The 23089-nt window shown below is 35.5% G+C and overlaps 2 protein-coding genes across 2 annotated transcripts; both read right to left on the bottom strand.

Moving 5' to 3' along the window:
* Positions 1-319: 319 nt before the first annotated feature.
* Positions 320-2971, bottom strand: LOC121238313 (GDSL esterase/lipase At5g22810-like). Its single transcript, XM_041135150.1, has 5 exons — positions 2419-2971; positions 2174-2301; positions 1831-2064; positions 977-1232; positions 320-805 (listed from the first exon to the last, which is right to left on the bottom strand). Exons 1-5 carry the CDS (start codon positions 2666-2668, stop codon positions 600-602), a joined length of 1074 nt encoding a protein of 357 aa, XP_040991084.1. The 5' UTR covers positions 2669-2971; the 3' UTR covers positions 320-599.
* A 5110-nt stretch (positions 2972-8081) lies between these two features.
* LOC121238349 (GDSL esterase/lipase At5g22810-like) lies at positions 8082-9892 on the bottom strand. The gene is made up of 5 exons (XM_041135188.1): positions 9528-9892; positions 9289-9419; positions 8929-9162; positions 8603-8858; positions 8082-8474 (listed from the first exon to the last, which is right to left on the bottom strand). Exons 1-5 carry the CDS (start codon positions 9769-9771, stop codon positions 8281-8283), a joined length of 1059 nt encoding a protein of 352 aa, XP_040991122.1. The 5' UTR covers positions 9772-9892; the 3' UTR covers positions 8082-8280.
* Positions 9893-23089: the final 13197 nt, after the last annotated feature.

The following is a 23089-nucleotide window of genomic DNA, read 5'->3' as shown; positions in this document are numbered from 1 at the left end:
CTCGTAGAGGTTTGATCTGCGTATTATTATTATTTTTTTTTGTTGAATCTGTTTGTTTGATGTTTGATGTGTGGATTTAGTGAAAGGATTTGTACATTTGGTGAGCATGAGACATTTAGATTTGGAGCGTTTGGCAGATTTCAAAATGGACGACAAGGACATCGGTCCACCCGACGGTTTGGTGGGATCACCCAGCCATGCGGACGGGGCCGGATGGCTGCTATTTTAGTATTTTTCACACATAGATCCCATTTTTTTTTTTTTCTGGGTAATATAATCCAGTTAAGTAATTATATTTAAAGTAATTGGTAAGATCATAAAATTTTAAAGCTGAAAATACCCCATCATCTTTCATCTATAACATTTCATTTTCTTTACACTATATGTAATTCATTAAAACTAGTAATAAAAAAATAAACGCATTCAAATAACTTCACAATAAGATTAAAAACAAGATTAAAGATTAAAGATTTTTCTTGCGCATGGCTCGCAACTAGTATAATTAATAATCGGTCCAAATGATCTCTATTCATATAAATCTACCATCTTTTGCCATCCACGTTGCAGTTAAAACCACAATAATCATGGTAACCCAGCTCTCAACGATGTGACTGGGTGATCAGGGAGATGCCACTCGGCGCCAACCTGTTAGCCAAAACAAAGTTTGCTGCGTCCGAGGGATGGAAACCATCCCAGAATACGTACTCTGATGCATTTGCACAGGTGCCTACGGATAGTGGATTGCATAGTATTGACGTTTCTAGTAAGCCTGTTCCACAGCAAGCCCTCCTTGCCTCAAAGAACCCTGTAACCAAACAAGTTATGATAATTATTCTATCAATATCCAACAACTTTACATGATTAATGAGATAGATGTTATTGTCAACTATTAACAGGTTTTGAGCAAAATGGTGGTAAATTTTGGGGCCTTTGCTAGCTAGGCATGCACGAGACAAATCAGAAGTAGTTGATGTACCATATTTTGAAGGGTTTGTGACAATTTCGTAGAGAGGTTGGTAGGTATCAAAGACCACCAGTTTGAGGTCATGGAGGTTGTTTTGCAGCCAGCGAGATGTGGCATTGAGCTTGTAATTGAAGGAAACTGCATCGTTGTTTAACCTTTCCACACACACATTGCTACCCGTCCCAAATATTGTTATAGCTGCTGGCAGGCATCCTATTGGCGGCAGTGTTGTCACTCCAATTCTCCTTGCTCCCAATGCATAGAGTCTCTGTCACCAAATGTTTTGTTCACCAGATAATAAACCCAAGAAATTTGAGAATCTCATATTGCTCGCAAACATAATTAAACCAGAAAAGTAAGTTTCCGACCTTCAAAATATCAGAGGTTTCACACTCCAAACTATAAAAAATGACGCATGACACCTTTCAGCTTGTCAAAAACCTATACTCTACACCATTATTCAAATGTGATTGTAGGTCGGATCACAGTGAAAGGGTGCAAAGTGCTGGTTTTTAATAGTTTGAGGATACAATGTGACAGTTTCAATAAATTGGAGAGTAAAGTATGTCGAGGAATAATCTCACATTGCCTGTGAACAAGGCCTTCTTGGACATGTTTATAAAAAATGAGCAATCCTCTTTTTACATAACCGATTTTATAAGATGTGTTAGGCTCATAATTTTCTTTAATACAACTCCTGATAATTTGAGGGTGATGCTATATACCATTGGCACTCGCATTGGTCTAATAATTATAGTGTGCTGAATGATCTAGCTAACTAGAATGAATTCTGTCTACATGCGTGCGTTTAAAAGTAAAGAATTTCACCAGTAATCTCTGTTAGGAAATTGATATGAGTGAGGGACCTGAATGAAACGCATGTAGGATTGTATGAGAAGGTCTGAGAACCGATCAGGAGTAAGGGCCAGGTAGAGAAGAGGATTAACGTAATAGTTTTGAAGAAAGTCGCTGCTCCCAGCACTAACAAGGAAGATTGCACGAGATATTATTGATGCAACATTTGATCTCCCTACAACAGCAGCCAACCTGTTCTGATATTCTCTGTAGTACAACAGCTGCCTACTCAATGGGATCGCATGCTATGCCACGAAAAACACAAATCATATCACCAAAAACAGGAAACAAAAGAAAAGGAGCTTGAGTGAGTCAGAGAGAGAAAAAGTTGCGTTCTTAGTGTAGTATATTTACATATAGGTTCGCTGTAGCATCATAGTAACCAGAAGAAGCTGAGGCAAAGTTGGCACCAATCAAGAGGTTTGTTCCTCTGGCTCTTCCGCTAAGATAAGGTGGTGGATAAGTCAGGCCTATCATGTCAGCTGCGATCAAAGAAAACACAGAAATTCAAAAGTTCATAAGAGAAAACAAGTGAAAAAAGTATCATAATTTGGTTGTTAAGGAGACTGAAAAAATTGAGGGTCGTGAGAATCATTTACCAATGAAGTCTGTGGCTAGCTTTCCATTGCAGAATCTCCCAGTTGGTTCGTGAGTAACAAAGTCTCTTCCATAAGGAGGGAAGTTTGCTTTTATAAAGGTATAGATGTGGTTGTTGTTCCCCACATCAACAACAGAGTCCCCAAATATGAAAAATGGACGAACCGAAGACTGCCCATTAGCCACAACGAAGACCAGAAACAGAGTGAGAAAGGGAGCCAAGGTAGAACTTGGAAAACCCATAAATATCATCTGCTATAACTATAAGCAGTGTGGTTCTTGCCAAGAGAGAGAGACAGGAGGCTATGAAGATGAGTTGTTAGGGAAATGGGAATTTAAAGTAGGACAACACGTTGTAGAGATTATAGTTCTTCATCTTATTATTCTGCCACCAACCTTCGAACCTCTGATCTTTGGAATTTTCACACATATACTAATCAGTAATCCCCAAGCCAACAAAGATGGTGGGTTGGACAGTTCATAGTTGCAAGAAACATGATCAATTTTTATATTTGGTGGGCAGAGTGAGAACAATCTAGGAAATTCTTCCGTGACAACATTCAGCCCTGTTTGGTTGCAAGACTCAGTTGAGATCAACTTAGTTTAGTCTAATTTTAAGTTGAGGCTGCGTTTGGTTGCAAGACTTAACAAAATCTTCTTACACGTGAGACCCACAAATTTTTTCAATTCAACACATCTTTATATGTGGGACCCACAATCTTTTTCAATTTCCCATAAATAGTACTAAACTCATATTAACATCCAACACATCTAAACTCATTTTAGATAGACCTCACATAATTCACTTCACCTACTCAACTCACTATTATTAATAAAGAGATTAGCTCAGCTCAACATCTAAATGCAGCATAAAAGCAATTGATGGATAAGAGAAAAAAATGGATTGTTAAATGATCGTGTAAACAAAACATGTCACTAACATTAAATTCATCAAAACTAAAGGTTATTAGGTTAACAACACAACCATGCCATCAATGTGTTTGCTGATGCTATTGGACTGCCAGAGCCCATGACCAAGGACCACCCTCACCCACAACATCGTGATGGAGATGCAAGAAGAGCCATTCGTAATGCTACTAGGAGGGCTAGGCGTGCCGAGGCTAGGAGGGTGACATTGAGGTGCATGTATGACTCGGGGTGATGGGTCCTTGAGCGCCCAATACAAGGTCAACTAGAGAATGATCAAGTTGTTAGCCAATTTCTTGATTTTAGGGGTTGGTTGGAAAATCTCTTGAACTTAGGGGAGGAGGCAAACCACTTGATTTTAGAGGATTGGACGGTTGCTAGAGGGTTGGCTGAATATCTCCTTCAAATTAGGAAGATGATCTATTTGTTAATGTATTTGAGTTTGTTTCCTTTATTTTAGGCATTTGATAAGATCGTTTCCATAAAGTTAGGAGTTTGATTTGTTTTGGGATTATATAATTTCAAAAGAAGTCGTTGGAGGGAATAATTGGGGGAGGGCTAGCTGAACCCTAGTACTATTTATTTCGGTTTTGCATTGTAATTGATTATTATGCTATTTTTAATAAAGGTGAACCTTATGCTTTGTCACCCTAATTTTTGAGAATTGAGTGCTAGCCCGAGTTAGTCTTGATTTTCATCTTCCAACCATTCAGATCTTGGTGTTGCCTTAAGGTAACCCTAGATTCAATCACCTAACACGCCACAAACACTTGAGTGAGAGTGAGGCTTCCATCATTGGTACTTTCATTGAGAGAGTCCAACCCAAGGAGAGGAAGCCATGGCCGATCAACAACCAACTCATAGGGAGCGGATTGAGAACTTTAAAGCCACTTTGGAGGCACAACACACTGCCACCAATGAACGGCTTGGAAGGTTAGAGGAGGCGCTCTACCAATTGCTGGATCAAAGGAGGAATGGAGATGGGAGGTGCCATAGGAGAAGAGTTGAGAGACATCATAGTCTTGAGGGCTTCGTGGGGTCTAGGAGAAGCCAACACCGGGAGAGGGTAGAGGACTTAGATTCATCCACTCAAGATTCCTCAAGCACTAATGAGGAATCAACTGAGGAAAGTGAAAGGGAAGAAGGGAACCGATGTGAAATGAAAGGTGCATGTAGGGGGAAGTTCTCAAACCAAAAATGGACTTTTCCAAGTTCAACGGTAATGACCTAAGCACTTGGGTTAGTAGAGCCGAGCAATACTTCGAGCACAATCACATGGAGAGCCATGCTAAAGTGTCATATGCCGCCTACTTCCTTGAGAGGGAGGCCAACCAATTGTGGCAATGGATGAGGAAGAGCTATGGGGCTCGAATGAGGGACTTGAAATGGAGGAAGTTTGTCAAGGAGCTTTTGAGGGGGGTCGGGCCAATCGAGTATATAGACTACCATGAGACTTTCTCAAAGATAAAACAAACTGGATCTTTAAGAGATTATCAAAATGAGTTCGAATACTTGTCCACTAGAGCACATGGGTGGTCAGAGAAGGCCCTCATTGGGACCTTTGTGGGCGGCTTGAAAAGTAAGTTGGTGGCGGAGGTAAAACTTAAGAAGCCGAAGACCTTGATGCAAGCCTGGGAGGTTGCATGGATTAAGGAAGATCAACTCCAAGACTTAAAGAAGAATAGCAGCTTGGAGTTGAGGAAACCACCCCGTATAGTTTCCAAGTTTGATGCAAACCAAACTTTTAGCAAGGACTTCTCATCAGGAGGTCCTAATGGAGGTGCATCAAGTGGAACCAAACCATTACTTGCGGCAGTGAAGAGGCTACCTTGGGAAGAGATGCAATGACGAAAAGAGAATGAGCTTTGTTTCAATTGCAATGAGAGGTTCACAATGGGCCACAGATGCAAAGCCAAGCAAATTTTTTTCATAGAGATGGAGTCAGAGGAAGATGAAGACATAGGGGAGGAAAAGTAAGGGCGATAAGAGCAAGAACAAGCTGAAGTCGTGAAGGGAGATCCTCAAATTTTTATCCATGCATTGATGGGTGTTGTGGGGCCTAGAACGATGAAAACACAAGCTCATATTGGCAAGATAGAGGTAACGGTTCTTGTTGATAATGGTTTATCCCTAAACTTCATCAACTCTAAAGTGGCCGAGAGCTTGGGGTTGCCTATGAATTCTATCACTCCATTCAAGGTCAAGGTAGCTAGTGGGAAGAATATAAGGTGTAGAGAAGTATTTAAAAAAGTATGTTTGAAAACACAAGGCCTTGAAATTGTAGTGGATTTATATTCTTTGCCTATTGTGGGGTTGGACGTTGTGTTGAGTGTGCAATGGCTAGAGGAGCTAGGGAAGATAGTCTCGGACTATAGAAAGATGACTATGGAGTTTATGATGGGGCGAATGGGTGACCATCAAGATGAATGGAAGAGAGGGATGTAAGGCTAATGAGATGGAGAAGCTACTGAGACAAGAGGGACAATGTTTTGCTATCACATTGGTCTCTCAATCTAGGGGCTTGAGTGAGGGACATGAAGTGGAAGATGGGGCATGGCGAGGGAGTTAGGGGCCAAGGTTCCTAATGACTTGAGGGAGTATGTGAGAAAGGGTGGCCAAGTGGCAACCGAAGCCTTGGTTCAATGGAAGGGGCTTCCAACTGAAGATGCTACATGAGAGAGTGTTCGGGTTCTCAAGGATCAATTCCCAGATTTGGACCTTGAGGACAAGGTCAGACTTGAAGGGGGGAGGATTGATGGAGATGCAATAAAGGTCATTCGTAATGCCACTAGGAGGCTTAGGCATGCTGAGGCTAGGAGGGTGGCATTGGGGTGCATGCATGGCTCGGGTGATGGGTCCTTGGGCGTCCAAGACAAAGTCAACTAGAGGAGGATCAAGTTGTTAGCCAATTCCTTGATTTTAGGGGTTGGTTAGCAAATCCCTTGAACTCAGGGGAGGAGGCAAACCCCTTGACTTTAGGGGATTGGGCGGTTGTTAAAGGGTTGGCCGAATATCTCATTCAAATTAGGGAAATTATCTATTTGTTAATTTGTTTGAGTTTGTTTCCTTTATTTTAGGCATTTGATAAGATTGTTTCCTTAAATTTAAGAATTTGATTTGTTTTGGGATTATGATTTCAAAAGAAGCCGTTGGAGGGAATAATTGGGGGAGGGCCAGCCGAACCCTAGTACTATTTATCTCGATTTTGCATTGTAATTGATTATGATGCTATTTTCAATAAAAGTGAAACTTATGCTTTGTCATCCTAATTTTCAAGAATTGAGTGTTAGCTCCAGTTAGTCTTGATTTTCATCTTCCAACCATTCGGATCTTGGTATTGCCTTGAAGTAACCCTAGATTCAATCACTCAATACGCCACATACACTTGAGTGAGAGTCAGGCTTCCATCACATCGCCAACAACCAGCAATTCAAACGGCCAACAAAGTTCACCTCGCTCTCACCTTTCCCGCCCCACTCTCTGGATTTTTGTGAGAAGTGATTAAAGAAAATAGTGCGACTATACATCAGCCGCACTCTCCACACACCTCACATGATTTTTTTTTTTTTAACTCCGCACACATGAGGTGTGTTACGGCTATAGCCTAATGTAAATAATTATCCTAAAGGCAAATGACAGAAAAGCTTCTTCAATCGCAAAGCACTGAGACAGAAAGGATACCACAGTCGCTAAATCTCTAAACAAAAAAATGTCCAAATTCTCTTGCTAAATACTAACTCTCTATCTGCCAATTGAACAAAAGTTCAAAACTTTTGATGCGAATGGCCTTTTTTTCTGCTACTAGTCTTCAGTTTAAATGTAGTGTCGACGCCTCCATCCGCATCAAGTCCTTGTCAAAACCCATGCGGGTCCACCGTACTTTCGACTCTCTGATTCCGAATCTATTCGTCCGAGTCGAAGCTCTTGGAAGCAATAGTAGCGTGGTAGAAAGTGTAAGGCTCCAATCTCTTCGACATGTTAGAAAAAACGACGTCGAGAGCAACCGGACGGCTATTGTCGTCCACTACCATGGCCTGAAGGGAGGCGACTGACAAAAGAGCTTTTAAGTTTCCGAGAACCACGGCCATGGACGAAGGGATCAGCGATTCCTCTCTGCAAGTGATGGCGATGGGAGCCGCCAACACCTCAGATGGTTCATCCTCCATTGAGGGGTGTGCGAGTTTTTGCATTTCCTTCCTTCTTTTTTTTTTTTTTTTTAAATTGAGTTAATGTAATTCTGGAATTAAATCCAATTATTTCCGTAGAGAGGCATCAACCCATGTTTTTGTTTTTCGAACAATATCATTTGTTAAAAAACAATATGATGTCGTATATTTAAATAATTATTTAGAAAGTTATTTTTTCGATCAATATTATTATCTTCAAGTCCTCACTTTTTTTCTATCACATTGATGTTCGAATCCCATTTCAATTTATTTTTCTCCCATTTCATTTTTCTGTTTTCATTTTTTTTTCCACAGATTCTATGTTTTGATTTTTTATTTGCGAAGTGTTAAATTTGTTTGGTCTCCAAGAAAATCAGAGAAAATTTTCTGGTTATGTCATTTTGTTTAGTTGAAAAAATGGGCGAATATTTTGTAGCCCTGTGTTTAATTATTTATACCATCGATGAAGATACATTGAACTCACTAGTCAGATATTAAAAATTTGATAACTTAAAGCGTAAATTGCCAATTACCAATTTTGACAACTCGGGACATAAATTGAAAAATGGTGGTAATTCTGAATTGTAAAATGTAAATTCCCTGATTTCTTCTTATAATTCCAAAAGGATTATTCATAATCACATAAAATATAGCACATTTTTTCTATCCATATCGCAAATAAAACCACAAGAAACATAACAACAATAAACCAAACTCTCCCAAGATCAGGTGAAGAAGATCAAAGTAGATGTAGTTGCAAATATTGGATTATTAGAAGATCAGAGAAAGGCCACTTGAAATCAAGCTATCAGATAAAAAGCTGTTTGCAGCCTCCGAGGGATGGAAACCGTCCCAGAATACGTACTCTGATGCATTTGCACACGTCCCTACCGATTCCCGATTGCACAGTATTGAGGTTTCTAGCAACCCTGTTCCACAGCATGCCTTCCTTGCCTCAAAAAACCCTGTTAACACAACAAGAAACTAGTTGACATGGTGGCATGTTCCGACATGTGTCTAGTGCGTCGATAAACAGACTCGTAAATAGATTTTTTTTTTTTTTTTTCATTTTTTTCTGTAGATGTTGGCATACCATGTTTTGTGGTGTTTATGACAAGTTCATAGAGAGGTTGGTAGATGTCAAAGAGCACCAATTTGAGGCCAGGGAGGTTATTTTGCAGCCCCTGAGATGTGGCATTGAGCTTGTAATTGAAGGAAACTGCACCTTTGTTCAACCTTTCTACACACTCGTTGCTACCCAAGCCAAATATTGTCATAGCTGCAGGCAAGCATCCCAATGGTGGCAATGTCGTTACTCCAATTCTCCTTGCTCCCAATGCATATAGTTTCTGTCACAAGGACTTTGTTAAGTTCTTAGTGCTTGGGATAAAAAACAATGATAAACATATGGGGAGGAACCTGAATGAAATTTTTGAAGGATTGCAGGAGAATCTCTGAGAACTGATCAAGGGTAAAGTGCTCGTAGAGAAGAGGATTAATGTAATAGTTCTGAAGAAAGTCGCTGCTCCCAGCACTAACAAGGTAGATTGCACCAGATATTATTGATGAAGCATTTGATCTCCCTGCAACTTTGACCACCTTATTCTGGTACTCCCTGTAGTACTCCAGCTGCCGACTCAATGGGATCGCATCCTATGCCACCATAATCCACAACTCATACCATTTCATAGCTAAAAAAAAGTCACTGGATGTATCTTGCCATGCAAATGAACGGATGAGATCTATTAAGATAAATAAATGAATAAATACTATATTTACATATAGATTGGCTGTATCATCATAGTAACCGGAAGAAGCTGAGGCGAAGTTGGCACCAATCAAGAGGTTGGTTCCTCTGGCTCTTCCACTAAGATAAGCTAGTGGATAAGAAGTGAAGCCTATGACTTCGGCTGCCATTAAAGTAAACACAAATAAAAAAAAGTGAACTTCATGAGAGAACCAGAACTTGAAGACATTGAAGTTTAAGGAGAAGAATCATGTCATGTCATGTCATGTACCAGTGAAGTCTGTGGCAAGCTTTCCATTGCAGAACCTCCCGGTTGGTTCATGTTTTGCAAAGTCTCTTCCATAAGGAGGGAAGTTTGCCTTTATAATGGTGTGAATGTGGTTGTTGTTACCCACATCAACAATGGAGTCCCCAAATAGGAACAATGCAGGAACCAGGGGCTGCCCATTTGCCACAAAGAGCACCAAAACCAGAAGAAGGAAGAAAACCAAGACAGAAGTACTTGAAAAGCCCATGATTATAGTCTGTTTTAAGCAGTGAGTTTCTTGCTAACAGATATGCATAGAGGAGGATTTGAAGATGGATTGTTAGGCAAATCCAAATTTATATAGTGCTTGAAGGTCGATGCTTAAAGTACTCATTAATCGTTCTCTTCTTAAAAGAAAAAAAAAAAAAAAAGTAATAATAATAATAATCAGAAGGTTTTCCTTTTTATTCCTATACGACCCTTTGATCATTTAGACTTAATGATCTTTAAATCAAACAGACACTTATCTCCAAGCCAACAAATACGGTCGGCTGGCGATCACAGTTTTTTTATAACAGGGTGAAGAAAATCCTTCCGTGTCAAAGTTACAAATTGATTACAATCCTCTTGTTCAGAAATTTCATGGTAGAATTGAATAAAAAAGACATGATGGTTAAATGATAGGTTAGGTACCAAGTTAGCCATCACCCTCTCAAACCCCTTCTTTTTGCCTGATTCTACTCGACTTCCTTCCCTTTTAATTTCCTAATTATATCTGTGGCAATTTTTCTAAGAAGCTTAGTGTTTTTTACATAAAAACCCAAGATTTAGTGGAGAAAAATTCTTCTCATCAGTCACTATTCACCATCCCACACTCTATGAAAAATACTCTCACACCCTATGAAAAACACCTCTACATCCTATGAAAAAGCTATAGGTGGAGGATGTGGAAGTGAATAGTAATTGATGCATAGCATTTCTCATTAGTGGATTTGGAATTCTATGTTTTTAATTTTTTTTCTTCATTTGATATATAATGCAATTAGTTTTCCAAAATTTTCCAATATGTATGTATTTATTTATTATGTTAAACACAGAAATAAATAAATCCACATGGGAACCTTTAATACTAAATTGAATTGGAGTAATTCTGTTGTTTCCAATGAGATGATGTAAGACTTCTTTGAGCAATAAAATTGAATTGGAGTATCGCGTGATGAAGTAGTATGTTTGAGCTGTCCAAGCTTCAATGACACCCTCCCAATAATTTTTAACTCAAAATAACAATTCAATTGAGTGACAGTAGGACTTAGAATTTATAGACCCTTGTATTTTGTATTGCGTGCCCTTGTGTGCTTCTGCAGCAGCTCTCCAATCACTATCCAAACCAGAGAATAAAATGCAGAGTCTGATGTTTAAGCACCTCAATCTATTTAAATGGCAAAAAAAGAGGACCCTAATTAATTGAGATCCATTTTACATGCACTGCAATATCATAGACTTTGATTTGGGCAATGAAGTTCTTTGCAAAAAGGGGCACCTGAAATTGTGGACTTTGATTACCTTTTCTTATGGGTTATGCTTTACTGTGATTTCGTGTTCGTTTATACTATTCTTACCATGTGAGGTTTGGTGGGTATCAAACTCTCTAAAGCTTCCTCTGCTAATTAATTGAATGACATGAATACAACAGGCTGTTCATAAACTTGAAGTTGTACATTTCATTGATGAATAACAAATATTGAAGATCACTGAACAAAGCTATTTTTCAATTATTGATGAATAATGAGGGTGGGTTATGATCAAAATGTGTAGATATAGTGTCTTCAATAATACGACTAAGTCAAAGTCGTTTATGGTAATCAAGAGAAATAATTATATGGAAAAGTCTACTATGCCGTCCAAATCTTACCGCTCGGTTTTTTTTTTTTTACTGAATGATGAAGAAAGTAATTTTAAATGTATTGATGTATTTTTTTATTTTTTAAAAATATTTAAATACATTAAAAAATATGAAAAAAAAACTAGTTTTACAACTTGCAGTAACACCGAACGGTGCTACTCGGGCGACAATGTAGCACCGCTCTAATTATATTTACAAGCCGGTATAACTCTTTGAAATGCTGACATGACAAGATTTGATTTATTAAAAAAGTTTAAAAATGCGCACCCTCGTACTCTCACATGATAGGGTCTGTGTTCAACATTGGCTTACAAATAGAAATTAAGATTGTAATTAAGCACCTACGTATGGAAGGTCCAACCTCACTACACACAACTGTGGTCTATTTTGCAGAGAGAGCGAGCGCGAGAGAAAGAGTCTATTGGTGAAATACATAATAATATAATAAAAATTATAATGAAATTAATATTCAAACAAAATCAGTTTGAATTGAGGTACGAAAATCTCACTTTCTTTAAGGAAATTTAAGTCTTCTGTAGTGTACAAAGTTTCAAATTAACAGGTGCAGCAGAATCCCTCTTGACTTGACTCCTCTAAAATACAACAGCTTAACTGATCGTCGTATGACTCAAATCTACTCTACATAAGTGGTCGAGTCTAAACCTCCATTCAAAAGAGCATATCTCTTTTATCTAGAAATATTCTAAAAAATATATACTCACTAAACTTATTCTTTTTCTCTCACTTTCTTTAAAATATATATAGCCTATTGGACAAAAAACCAACCGACCTGACGTAAAACGGGAAAACAATTAAAGCAACCAACTTAAATAACCCTCTTTAATAACCCTTCAAAATCTATGTTCTTCTGGAAGAAATAAACGGCAACTTAGTAATCAATGAAAAAATAAATTGACAAAAAGTTGACGTCTTACAAAGGAAACGGCAAAATAGGTCATCAAGAGTAATAACAGCAGCCAATCGACGGTCATTTTAATAAGCACTAAAAGCTAAACGGCTTACGTACATGCATCCAAAATCAAGAAAAAATAAAACTGAAACAAGCAACAGTAATGATCTCTTAAATAAAACGTTATCAATAAAAAAATTATTATTAAAAAATACCAACATCCCTCTACTATTTTTTAATAATAAAAAATAATATAAATAAAAAAGATAATTCTCGATAAAGAATGATTATTATACATCATGAAGGTATGCTCTGCATTGAACCCTCTCTTAGTGAAATAACAACATTTACTCTAGAATCAGTAATAATCTCAGACTTGAACTATGAATGCTTAAGGGAAATAAAAAATTATTACTCACACATAATAACACAGGTGTTGACATGAATTTTATTAGCCAGCACATTACGACCTTATGCTCATTCCGATTTCATGAGTGCATTCGAAAATAAATCCAAATCTCATAGAGAGCGGCCTCACTCCCATACTTACATAAGTGAAATTTGTCGAGGGTGCTCCTGTAATTCTTACACCCTACTCATAAGAGCTACAAAATTTCATTAAAAGTTTCTCCAAAAACTCGTCCTCTACAATATTACAGGATAAATACATTCACATCATAAGAATGAGAAATAAAAAGTAGTGCATTTCTTACGACCATCATATGATTCGTTTTTTCCATTGAACCCGATTCTTAGGATCTCTAGTCCCCAAGTTAGGTATCCTTATACATTGCTCTTGAATTATGGGTTTTAATCTTATTCCTCTCGATGTATTCCAGACTATTTCTCTTGTCAAAGCTTTGTTTAGTGGATCCACATAAATAACATCATCAATAAAAAAAATCTCACAATACTATATTTTTCTTCTAAATGATCTGGATTTACTGTTATAATAACGATTTTTGTATTCTACTAATTGTAGCAGTACTATCACAATTACACTGATTTTTTTTCCAAAAATAAATCTCTACACTAATTTGCTTCTTTATTGAAGCCAAAGCAATTCACCTCCATAGTTGACTTGGGAAAAAATACGGCAGCCAAACATGCAATAAAGCACTTCAAATCATAAAACCGCTTGAAAAGCCTTCTATATATATCTCTACTATTATATAAGTGGCTATGAAACGGCCACTAAACGGAAATTCTTGTTTTTCGTTACTCTCCGTTAAATCAACGTTATATGACTATCGCAGCTTTGAAAACAGTAATGTCGTTGTCTTTTCAATCAGGTTTTGCTTTTTTGACATTTTTATCTGTTGAGTTTTAGACTGTTTTGGTTTATTATTTTTCTCTTTTATATTTTGCCGGTTGTATCAGTACACATTTTTATGCTTTTTCTCTCTGTATGCTTTTTCGCTTCTGGTTGAATGTTTTGTCCTTTATTGAGCCGCTACACGTTCTTTCTTCTCACCGAAGTGACCCACTTCTCTTTTCTTCTTCTTCTTCTTCTTCTTCTTCACTCTCTTCTCTGCATCTTCCCTTTTTAAGTTTGTATTCTCTTTTCAGATTTGTTTTCTACATCATTGAGTTTTTTTTTTTTCTTCATACCATTGAACTGGTTTGAAGATTGTAGATGGATTTTTGTGATCTTATCCTTCCTCATTTTTTTCCTCTTCACCTCTCTCTGTCCGGAGTTGTGGCTTTTTTTTAGTTGTATGATTTACATATTTATGAAAAAATATTTCTTTTTTCTCATGTTGTTGAAGATGATCCAAGATCTGATTTTGGATTTTTTGTTTTTTATTTGGATGTTGAGGGAGGAGATCGGGGAGAGAGGGACTAGGCGAGGGGTTGCCAGATGACTTCGGTGCATCTCTTAGTGGCATATCACACCGGCTGATCTGGGCGGGGGAGCACGATGCTGCATCGCTTTCAGGTGGCTGGGCTGGACTACCCTGGGCGTCTTCCCTCTTCCCCTTTCTCTATCCGGAGTTGTAACTCTTTTTTTTTTTATGAAAAAATTGATCTTTTTTCATGTTGTTGAAGATGATCCAAGATGTGATTTTTTGGATTTGTTGTTTTTTATTTGCATGTTGAGGGAGGACATCGATTAAGGCTATATATAGTGCCTTAATCCAGCGAGCATCCTCATCTTCAACCTTATCGTCCTGGTGACTTTGCTCATTGTCTAGGCCATTCTCCAGCCAAGCAAGCCCGATTTGTACTCCCGGACGCTACCGTCTACGCCTTCAACATCTCCTCCTCGCCGAACTTCCAGGACCAAGCCAATGGGGCCGTGTTGCTCAACATCAAGATCGACGAATGGGTCAGATGGAAAGTTGGGACCTTCATTTCGGCCCGCTACCATTTCTACGTGAGGTGTCCAGATTATTCTATTCCTGTAAAATTTCAAATCCAAAGAGTAGAAGAGGAAGCCAACCAGACAGAACGAGGGTTTGGGAATTCTCGCCGTGGAGATCTACTTCCCTCCCACCTGTATTCAACAGGTGACCTCTCTATCTCTATCTCTGTGCCTCATTATGTTTAAGTTTCTATTTGGACGTTGAGAAACGTGGGAAATGTAAAGAAAGTCTAATTTGTAGTGTTTTTTTTTCCTCCTTTTTTTTTTTTTTTTGGCAATCTTTTTTTAAAAAATTGGTGATTTACGCTGGTTGTTTTGGATTAAAGAAAAAAAGAGGGTTGGGTTCAGCTATTTGGATAGTTCAATTTGAGTTCGGTGAAGTGGAGGTGGAGATATGTTTTTGCCAAATCTTGGACTTAATAATTGGAGATTCTTGTATTGACGTTTTAATATGTGCATCTTTATATTTTCGCTCTCTCTGTTTCGGTTATTGAAACGAACGAAAAAAAGGAGGAAACTCATGTAGTTTACATGCTCGAGGTTTTTTTTATCATTGATCTATTTTTCAAGGTGTTATTCCTTTACTTTCCCGAGAATCAAACAGACATTTTTTCCCCCTTAACTTCCCTACACGTAAATGAATGAGTTGTAAAAATATGTTTACGTTTTATGTATAGTGGTTTTAGGCGTCTCAGATGGGGGGTATTTTTACCTATAATATGATCCAAATTTGGTGGAATTGATTTTAATATCTCTCATATGTATATCCATAAAGTTGTTATATATGAAAGTTTGGTAATTTAATCAAAACTCTGATTCGAAGGGGGTGGTCAACCACCACCAATAGACTCCAAAGGCAGTGTTAAATTACACTTAATCGCTGAATGATGATGTTTTAAATTATGATCGTTTTGTTTTATAATGGATGAACAAATTGATGGGTACGATTATTCAAGATAAGAATTGAGACTGGTAGATTTGTGATGTGAACAGCTTCTTAAAAGAAAACATTTGTGAAATTTAATTCTTCTTTATATGTGTTTCTTAAAAGATAAATGGAATAGGAATAATCAACAGTAATTAAATGTACCCAGCCCCAGGGACGAACCAAGCTGTTTTCTTCCTTTTCTTCGTGTGGGTCCGCGTGCGTTTCTTTCTCTTTCGCCGAGCATGAGTTTTTTTTTTTTTTTTGGTTCCCCTTAGGCCGCAGGTCCATCCAAATGAAAATCTCGATGTTTGGCCAAGTTCTGCAATATTAGATATTGTCATGATTTGAGATCTTCAGTGATACAGACATTAAAAATGATAAAATTTAAACAAGTTTCAAGAAGATACATAAAATCTGACAAAAAAAAAATGATATATTATTGGGAGGTGTTGGCTGTGGTGGGGTTGTGCAAGAGAGAACCCATTAATAATAATAATAATAAAGAAAGGATATATTATTGGGAGGGAAAGGAAAATAGAGAACGTGAATATTACAGACTTTTATGTAATAATATTTTTCACCTTTTAAATCATTTTGAATAATGAAAAGAATGACGGTACAAAGCATGGGGCTGGGGCGCCAGGGCCACAAATATTGATATATGATGCCATTGTCTTATAGTACGGAATTAAATTTATTTTATTAGTGGATGAAATTTACATGGTAGTATTACGTTTGGATGTTAGGTGATATAAAATGATATTTTATATGTGAACAATAGTGTTCTATAAATTTTATTGAGATATATTTAAATGTAAATAAGTTGATATATATGTAGATAAATTTAAAAAACTAATGAATTCTTGAAATCACTTTTAACAATCATACCGAGTAAGTTAGGAACTTATTCATTAAGAAGGAATACATGCATCATTTTGTAGTGGATAGGAATAATGTTTAATAAAAAAAATTCCTTAATGCATTCCGTAAATTACGGTGGAATCAAAATCTTGCTTTTCATTATCTCGATCGAGATTTTTAATACTTATTCATATAATAAATAGTTTACGGTGGAATCAAAATCTTGTTTTTCATTATTATTTACTTATATTAAATGATAGATTTATAAGTAAAATATAATAAATAGTTTACCTACAATCATCAAATATCATATTATAAAATGATGAGAAGATTATGACATTTGAGGATTATAATATTTGTTGATCATTATCCAATTTTAAGAAATATCTAATACGATTTAATTAAGAGACTCACCCAAATAATCTACAATAAACAATATCGCACATATGTATGTATATATATATATATATATATATTATATATGACCTAATAATTCCATGAACTGTGATAAGATATTATGTGATAAGGGGTAAAAGTGATTTTTCTTTTCTTATGTCTCCGTCAACTCTGAAAATGGCAGCACTGATCAGTATTGATCTACTGACCCCTTATCTTTACTTATTATACTTTTTATTCTAATATTTACTCAAATTTATTTATTTTTATTCATAAATTATTCATTAATCATTTTTTTTAAATCATATTATTTTTGTAAAAAAAAAAAAAATTGTTTCACTCAACTAGGCAACGTGCTTTGCACGTTGCTCCCGACCTAGTAATATATATACAAGGCGGAAGCAACGTGCAAACGTGTAATTTTATAAAATGGTTATTTGTAAAAAATAATATATATTTTATAAAAATAATTGATTTCACTTAATAATTTAAGGCATACTGGAGAAAATAAAAACATTAGTTCAAAATATCATACAATCCAATATATGTTTATAACATCTATAATTTTAGTAAAGCTTCCTGCGATAAATTTAATAAAAGTCTAACAAAAATAGTAGTTCAAAATATGTCATTTGATGTTTGTACCATGATTCATCATTTTGTGTCAAAGATACATACCGTGGTTGGGAAATGTTTTGATTTTTACAATGGTAACAAAGGAAGCTATCATTGTAATCATGACCAGTTCTTTTTTTACAGTCAATACATGACATGTAAAAATATAACTGGCGCAAGTCAACCACCATTATCTTTGTCTTTATCCAAAATTTTGTTTTCTACATTATATTAGAAACACATTTTTAGATGAAGTGATTGTATAAATATTTTAATTTGTTAGTAACAATAAGATTTTACCTCCATTAATTTCAAACTTTTTATTAACTCAACGACATCAGAATTCTTACTGGCAAATTCTTCCTATATCATCACTGATACAAGTGATTCATTATTAATCTAATGAAATGGTGCTAGGTAGCAGAGAAACATGACATTTTAATTTGTATTTTAAGTTGAGAAATGCTTTTTTTACTTAAAGAAAACGTACAAAAAACTTACCCTTAAGCTCCTCACATGATATAGCAAATGGAAAGTGAAAACTTGAAGTGTCTAACCTGTCTTTAGGTTGCGTTTGAATGTTGACCTGACTTAAGTTGAGTTGAGATGAAAGTTAAAATTTGAATAAAATATTATTAAAATATTATTTTTTAATATTATTATTATTTTAGAATTTGAAAAAATTGAATTGTTTATTATATTTTGTGTTGAAATTTAAAAAAATTATAATAATTAAATAAAATAAATTGAGATGAGTTTAGATCCAAACTGGCCAATCCTCAAGTGTCTAACTTTATATTTTCAAATGCATCTTTCGCTTTCGAAGCCTGAAGTCCGAAATACAACAACTGGAAAAACCAAAGATCTAAATAGCATCCAACATTTTGATCCAAAAATATCAGTGTCCAGTCTGCAATTTCTATACCTTCTATTTGTCAAACTAGTTCCTACTGGATTTTTATAACAAAAACAGTTTATGTACACAACCACTTTCTAAAGAACCAAATTTACAGAAACTAAGAATTCTTTTTACAGAAGATGAAGTAGTAGTTGGCATCTTTAGTTTAATTCGACCTGTAGCTTAATATGCATGTACAGAAGAGTGAGAAGAGCACCATGTGGAAGTGGTGTAGACCTAATTCCTTCTTCAGACATTTCATCTGAATCATCATAGGAGGGATTCTCCTCGGTGATGTTATAGCTATGGCACTCCCAATATCTCTCATGTCCCATTTTTAACCTTACTTCAGCCCACCATTGCAACTCAGCAACTATGCATCTGCCCGTAAAAGCTCGGCCATATGCAGCACCACCACTCCATGCATGCACCACCGTCCACACACAGCAGCATCGCCGCAAACAATGTACGCAACCTGCACCACCACGGCCAACTCTTCCTCTGTTTTTCTATAACAAAACAGAGCACCAAAAGTTTTTCCATACTCTGAGCCACTGCCCAGCCACTACGATACAGCCCTCTGAACATTCATCGTGCAACAACAGCGCCACCTCTTGCGCATCACCACTGGCCGCCAGCCTCGAGCAAATAGAGAGGAAGAAAACTTTCGCATGTCCTCTCCTCCATCGTCCAACTACACATGCAGGCTACCCATGATGAGCCCAGAGAGTTGGAGCAAGAGAGGTATATTTCTATTTCATTTTGAAACCTTTTTCTTTTATTATTATTTTTTTTACTCTTTTGCTTCCTTCCTTCAACAGTACTAATTCCAGAGGATAAAATTTATACTGAATTAAGAAAATTCGGAGATCAACTTGGTCGGTTTTCTCTTTGTGACTTTTGATCCTTGAAATCAGTGATCTCGGCAGTGTGGATCTGAAAGAGAACAGGTAGAGAGACGCTTAAACGATGCCCTCGAACATGGATTTGGGCCGTCAGATCGAGCATATGATGGAGTGCAAGCCATTGCTGGAGGCAGACGTGAAGATGCTCTGCGATCAGGCGAGGGCGATTCTACTTAACAGGAAAAACAAGATTTAAATGCTTGCTGTTAACTTTAACGAGCAAAAATAAAAATAAAAATGTTAAAACAAGAATTTCTGTCTCATATGCTTTTTATATATATAAAGAGATATATATATATATATTATCAAATTCAACTCAGAATAGCGTACGTTATTAAAAATTGATCTTTGAAAGGCTTTCAGTAATATCACTGAATCCACAAATTAATACCAAACACATTTTATAAAACCAAATGGCAATAAAAACAAAATAGGCAGCCAACGTAAATATAAAACCGCTTGAAAAATTTCCGCGCAACTTAAATGCACTGAACATAATGAACGTACGTTTAATACCCAAAAAGTTCATAACATTCGGCTTTACTTCCAAAAACTCAAAAGAAAAAAAAAAAGGTTGAAGCCAAATATTTAGAAAAACAAAAATATTATTTTCTAAAAACTTGACCCCTACTAATTTTTAGATTTAAAAAGAAAATTTCTTTTCATAAAAAATATACACCTCACTCAAAAATCACATATCTAAAAATGGAATGCTATTATTCCAATATGAAAAAATGGAGTGCTATTATTTTTTTTATTCCATATCTAAAAAAGACACAAGCATGCGTGCCAAAATATTTAAAGAATAATGCAGATAAAGAGAAACATTCTATGTTTTATTTTCAATATTCAATTTAAACATTCCATCAAAACATAACCCTTGCCCACAAAAACTTCATTTTTTGTAATTATATGTTGATCAGATTCTATAGTTTGTTTGAAACCCATTTTGTTGAGTAAAAAACTCGACATCAAATTCTTCCTCATAGACAGTATATAAAGTACATCTTTGAGTATCAATATACATTCAGAGGTGAAATTCAGCTCAACCTCGCCACTCCCAAGAACCTTGGTTTTACTTGAATCACCAAGCATAATAATCTTATCTTCTTCAAATGAAGTAAAATTTCTTAACCAATTTTTATCATAGCAAACATGCCTATTGGCACCAGAATTTGCTCACTACCCTTCAACAAATTGAACCATGTTAATTTCTGTAATCATTACTACAAATGACTCCTCAGTTACGTTAACTTGATAATTATTTTCTCGCTTCCAGAACTTAGAAATTCGAGCAAGCGCCCACTTTTGCCACAGACAAAACAAGCTTGATTTTGTAAATAGTGTCATTGGTTCTTATCATTTTGACTTTGAAAGCTCTTTTTGTGAGGTTTATTAAATTTTTTGAAATTTTTTCTTTGCAGCTTTAAATGACTATTTCTTATATTTTGACTTTTGGGCAAGCTATCATTTTCAGAAATGAAGTTTACATTTGTTATGGAATCCTCATTGCCATTTGAAACACTAAATCATCTTGGCCTCTAACTCCTCCTCTACACAAATACTTTTGAAACTTCCTCCACGAAGGTGGTAGCTTGTCGATGATGCCACAAACAATTAGATTGTCTCCAATTTTGATAATTTCGGATCTAACTTCTGCTACAACCATTTGAAAATCTTGTGTTTGCTCTGCAACAAATTTTCCATCTATCATTTGATATCGAAAGAAGTGACTTGCCACATATTTCTTTGTTCCAGCTTCTTCCGTATCATATTTACTATGTAACACTTTCCAAATTTTCCTTATATAGATGTAAGTAGTATTGTAATAATCATAAAATTGATCCGTAAGATAATTTAAAAGATAACATTGACAGTTATTCTCATATTTGGTATATTTTTCAATCTTTTCTTCGTGAGCTTTCACTTGTGCTTCATTCATGTTCTCGATAGTGATCTTGCTAGTATTCTTTGTTGTGAGAACATAAGAAACGTTGAAAAGGTTTAGATAGAAGAGCACCTTGCACTTCCATCTCTTGAAATGAGCTCCTTTGAAACAGAATGACTTGTTGAGATCTCTAATATTTTCCGTAGATTTTTCAATTGTAAGCTCCATGTTGAATTCTCCTTAAAATTATTGATGAAATACACAATAATATAATAAAAATTGAATGAAATTAATATTCAAATGAAACCAATTTGAACTAAGGTATGGAAACATTGCTCTCTTTAAGGAGATTCAAGCACTCTGCGGTGTACAAAATCTTAAATTAACCGGTGCAGCAGAATTTCTCTTGATTTGACTTTTCAAAAATATAATAATCCAACTGATCGTCGTATGACTCAAACCTATTCTACATAAATGATTGAGTCTAAAACTTCACTCAAAAGAATCTCTCTCTTTTATCTAGAAATACACTCAAAAATATTTACTCACTAAATTTATTTTTCTTATCTCACTTCAGAGAAAGTATATATACAGACAAAAAAAAAAAAAACCGACCGACCTGCACGTAAAACGGGGAAAACAATTAAAGCAACCAACTTAAATAACCCTCTTTAATAACCCTTCAAAACCAACGTTCTTCCGAAAGAAAAAAACGGCAACTTAGTAAATCAATGAAAAAATAAATTGACAAAAAGTTGACGTTTTACAAAGGAAACGGCAAAATAGGCCATCAAGAGTAATAACGACAGCCAATCAACAGTCATTTTAATAAGCACTAAAAGCTAAACGGGTTGCGTACGTGCATCTAAATTCAAGAGAAAATAAAACCGAAGCAAGCAACGGTAATGATCTCTTAAATAAAATGTTATCAATAAAAAAATTATTATTAAGAAATACCAACAAAGTCCTAATCTGAGAAAAAAAAAAATTATACTTATCATTTCTAGACCATACACATGCTTTTATTTTTTATCTTTTTATTGTTTTCTCCTAACAAGTGTGTGGTGTAAAATTGATGAGTAGAATTTTTCAATATTATAACTTCATGTTTCTCTACAGAAAATATTCCTTTAACAATTTAAAAAGAGTGACGAGTAGCATATATAATTCATTGAAGCCAGTCAACAACACCCTAGGCTGGGGTATCAGTACTTGGTTTATATTTTGTTCCTAGGTTTTCTGGCTATATTTTATATTGAGTCGCGCTATACAAAAATTTCACATTCTACATATTACTTAAAAATATATGATTTTACTTTTTTATCCTCATAAATCTAACTGGCTATATTTTATATTGAATCGCGTTAACCTTACTTTAAGTGGTGCACAGAAGTGTAAGGCTTATCATGTTTAAAATTTTTCTTTTATATTAGTCGTGAACCCATGCAATGCTCTAAAATAATTAAAATAAAATAGTTAAGAGATAAGAAGGCAAAGAGGTAAATAATGATGCGTCAATTAAAATGAATAATTTTTTTTTCTTTATTGAAAAAGTAAAAATTAAATGGTAGAAGATATAAGTGTAGGAAAGTTAAAGATGCAAAAATCAATAACCACGGTAAGAAAACAAAAAACTTATCTCATTGAATTAGGTCCCGTTTAGATAGTAAAAATGTTTCAACTCATTACAATTTTTTAAAAATTTTCACACAAAATATAATAAATAATTCAACTTTTTCAAATCTTAAAACAATAATAATATTAAAAAATAATATTCTAATAATATTTTATTCAACTTTCATCTAAAATTATCTTCACACACACTGAAAATTCATCTAATCCCCTGGTATAAATTAAACAAAGATTCCCTAGGGATATTAGCTTAATTCTTTTTTTCTCTTTTTTGGGAAAAAGAAG

This window comes from Juglans microcarpa x Juglans regia, chromosome 7D (assembly GCF_004785595.1).
Source record: "Juglans microcarpa x Juglans regia isolate MS1-56 chromosome 7D, Jm3101_v1.0, whole genome shotgun sequence".
NCBI lineage: Eukaryota > Viridiplantae > Streptophyta > Magnoliopsida > Fagales > Juglandaceae > Juglans > Juglans microcarpa x Juglans regia.
This window is presented reverse-complemented; position numbering and strand designations above follow the sequence as displayed.

What these genes read in the sequence shown, in the direction of transcription:
- LOC121238349 (XM_041135188.1), bottom strand. Translation starts at nt 9,771, where the DNA reads ATGGGCTTTTCAAGTACTTCTGTCTTGGTTTTCTTCCTTCTTCTGGTT. An exon ending in ATGATACAGCCAATCTATAT is followed by an intron (nt 9,163 to 9,288) that starts GTAAATATAGTA and finishes ATGGTGGCATAG; the next exon opens with GATGCGATCCCATTGAGTCG. An exon ending in CATAAACACCACAAAACATG is followed by an intron (nt 8,475 to 8,602) that starts GTATGCCAACAT and finishes TTGTGTTAACAG; the next exon opens with GGTTTTTTGAGGCAAGGAAG.
- LOC121238313 (XM_041135150.1), bottom strand. Translation starts at nt 2,668, where the DNA reads ATGATATTTATGGGTTTTCCAAGTTCTACCTTGGCTCCCTTTCTCACT. An exon ending in GCTAGCCACAGACTTCATTG is followed by an intron (nt 2,302 to 2,418) that starts GTAAATGATTCT and finishes CTTTGATCGCAG; the next exon opens with CTGACATGATAGGCCTGACT. An exon ending in CCTACATGCGTTTCATTCAG is followed by an intron (nt 1,233 to 1,830) that starts GTCCCTCACTCA and finishes ATTTGGTGACAG; the next exon opens with AGACTCTATGCATTGGGAGC.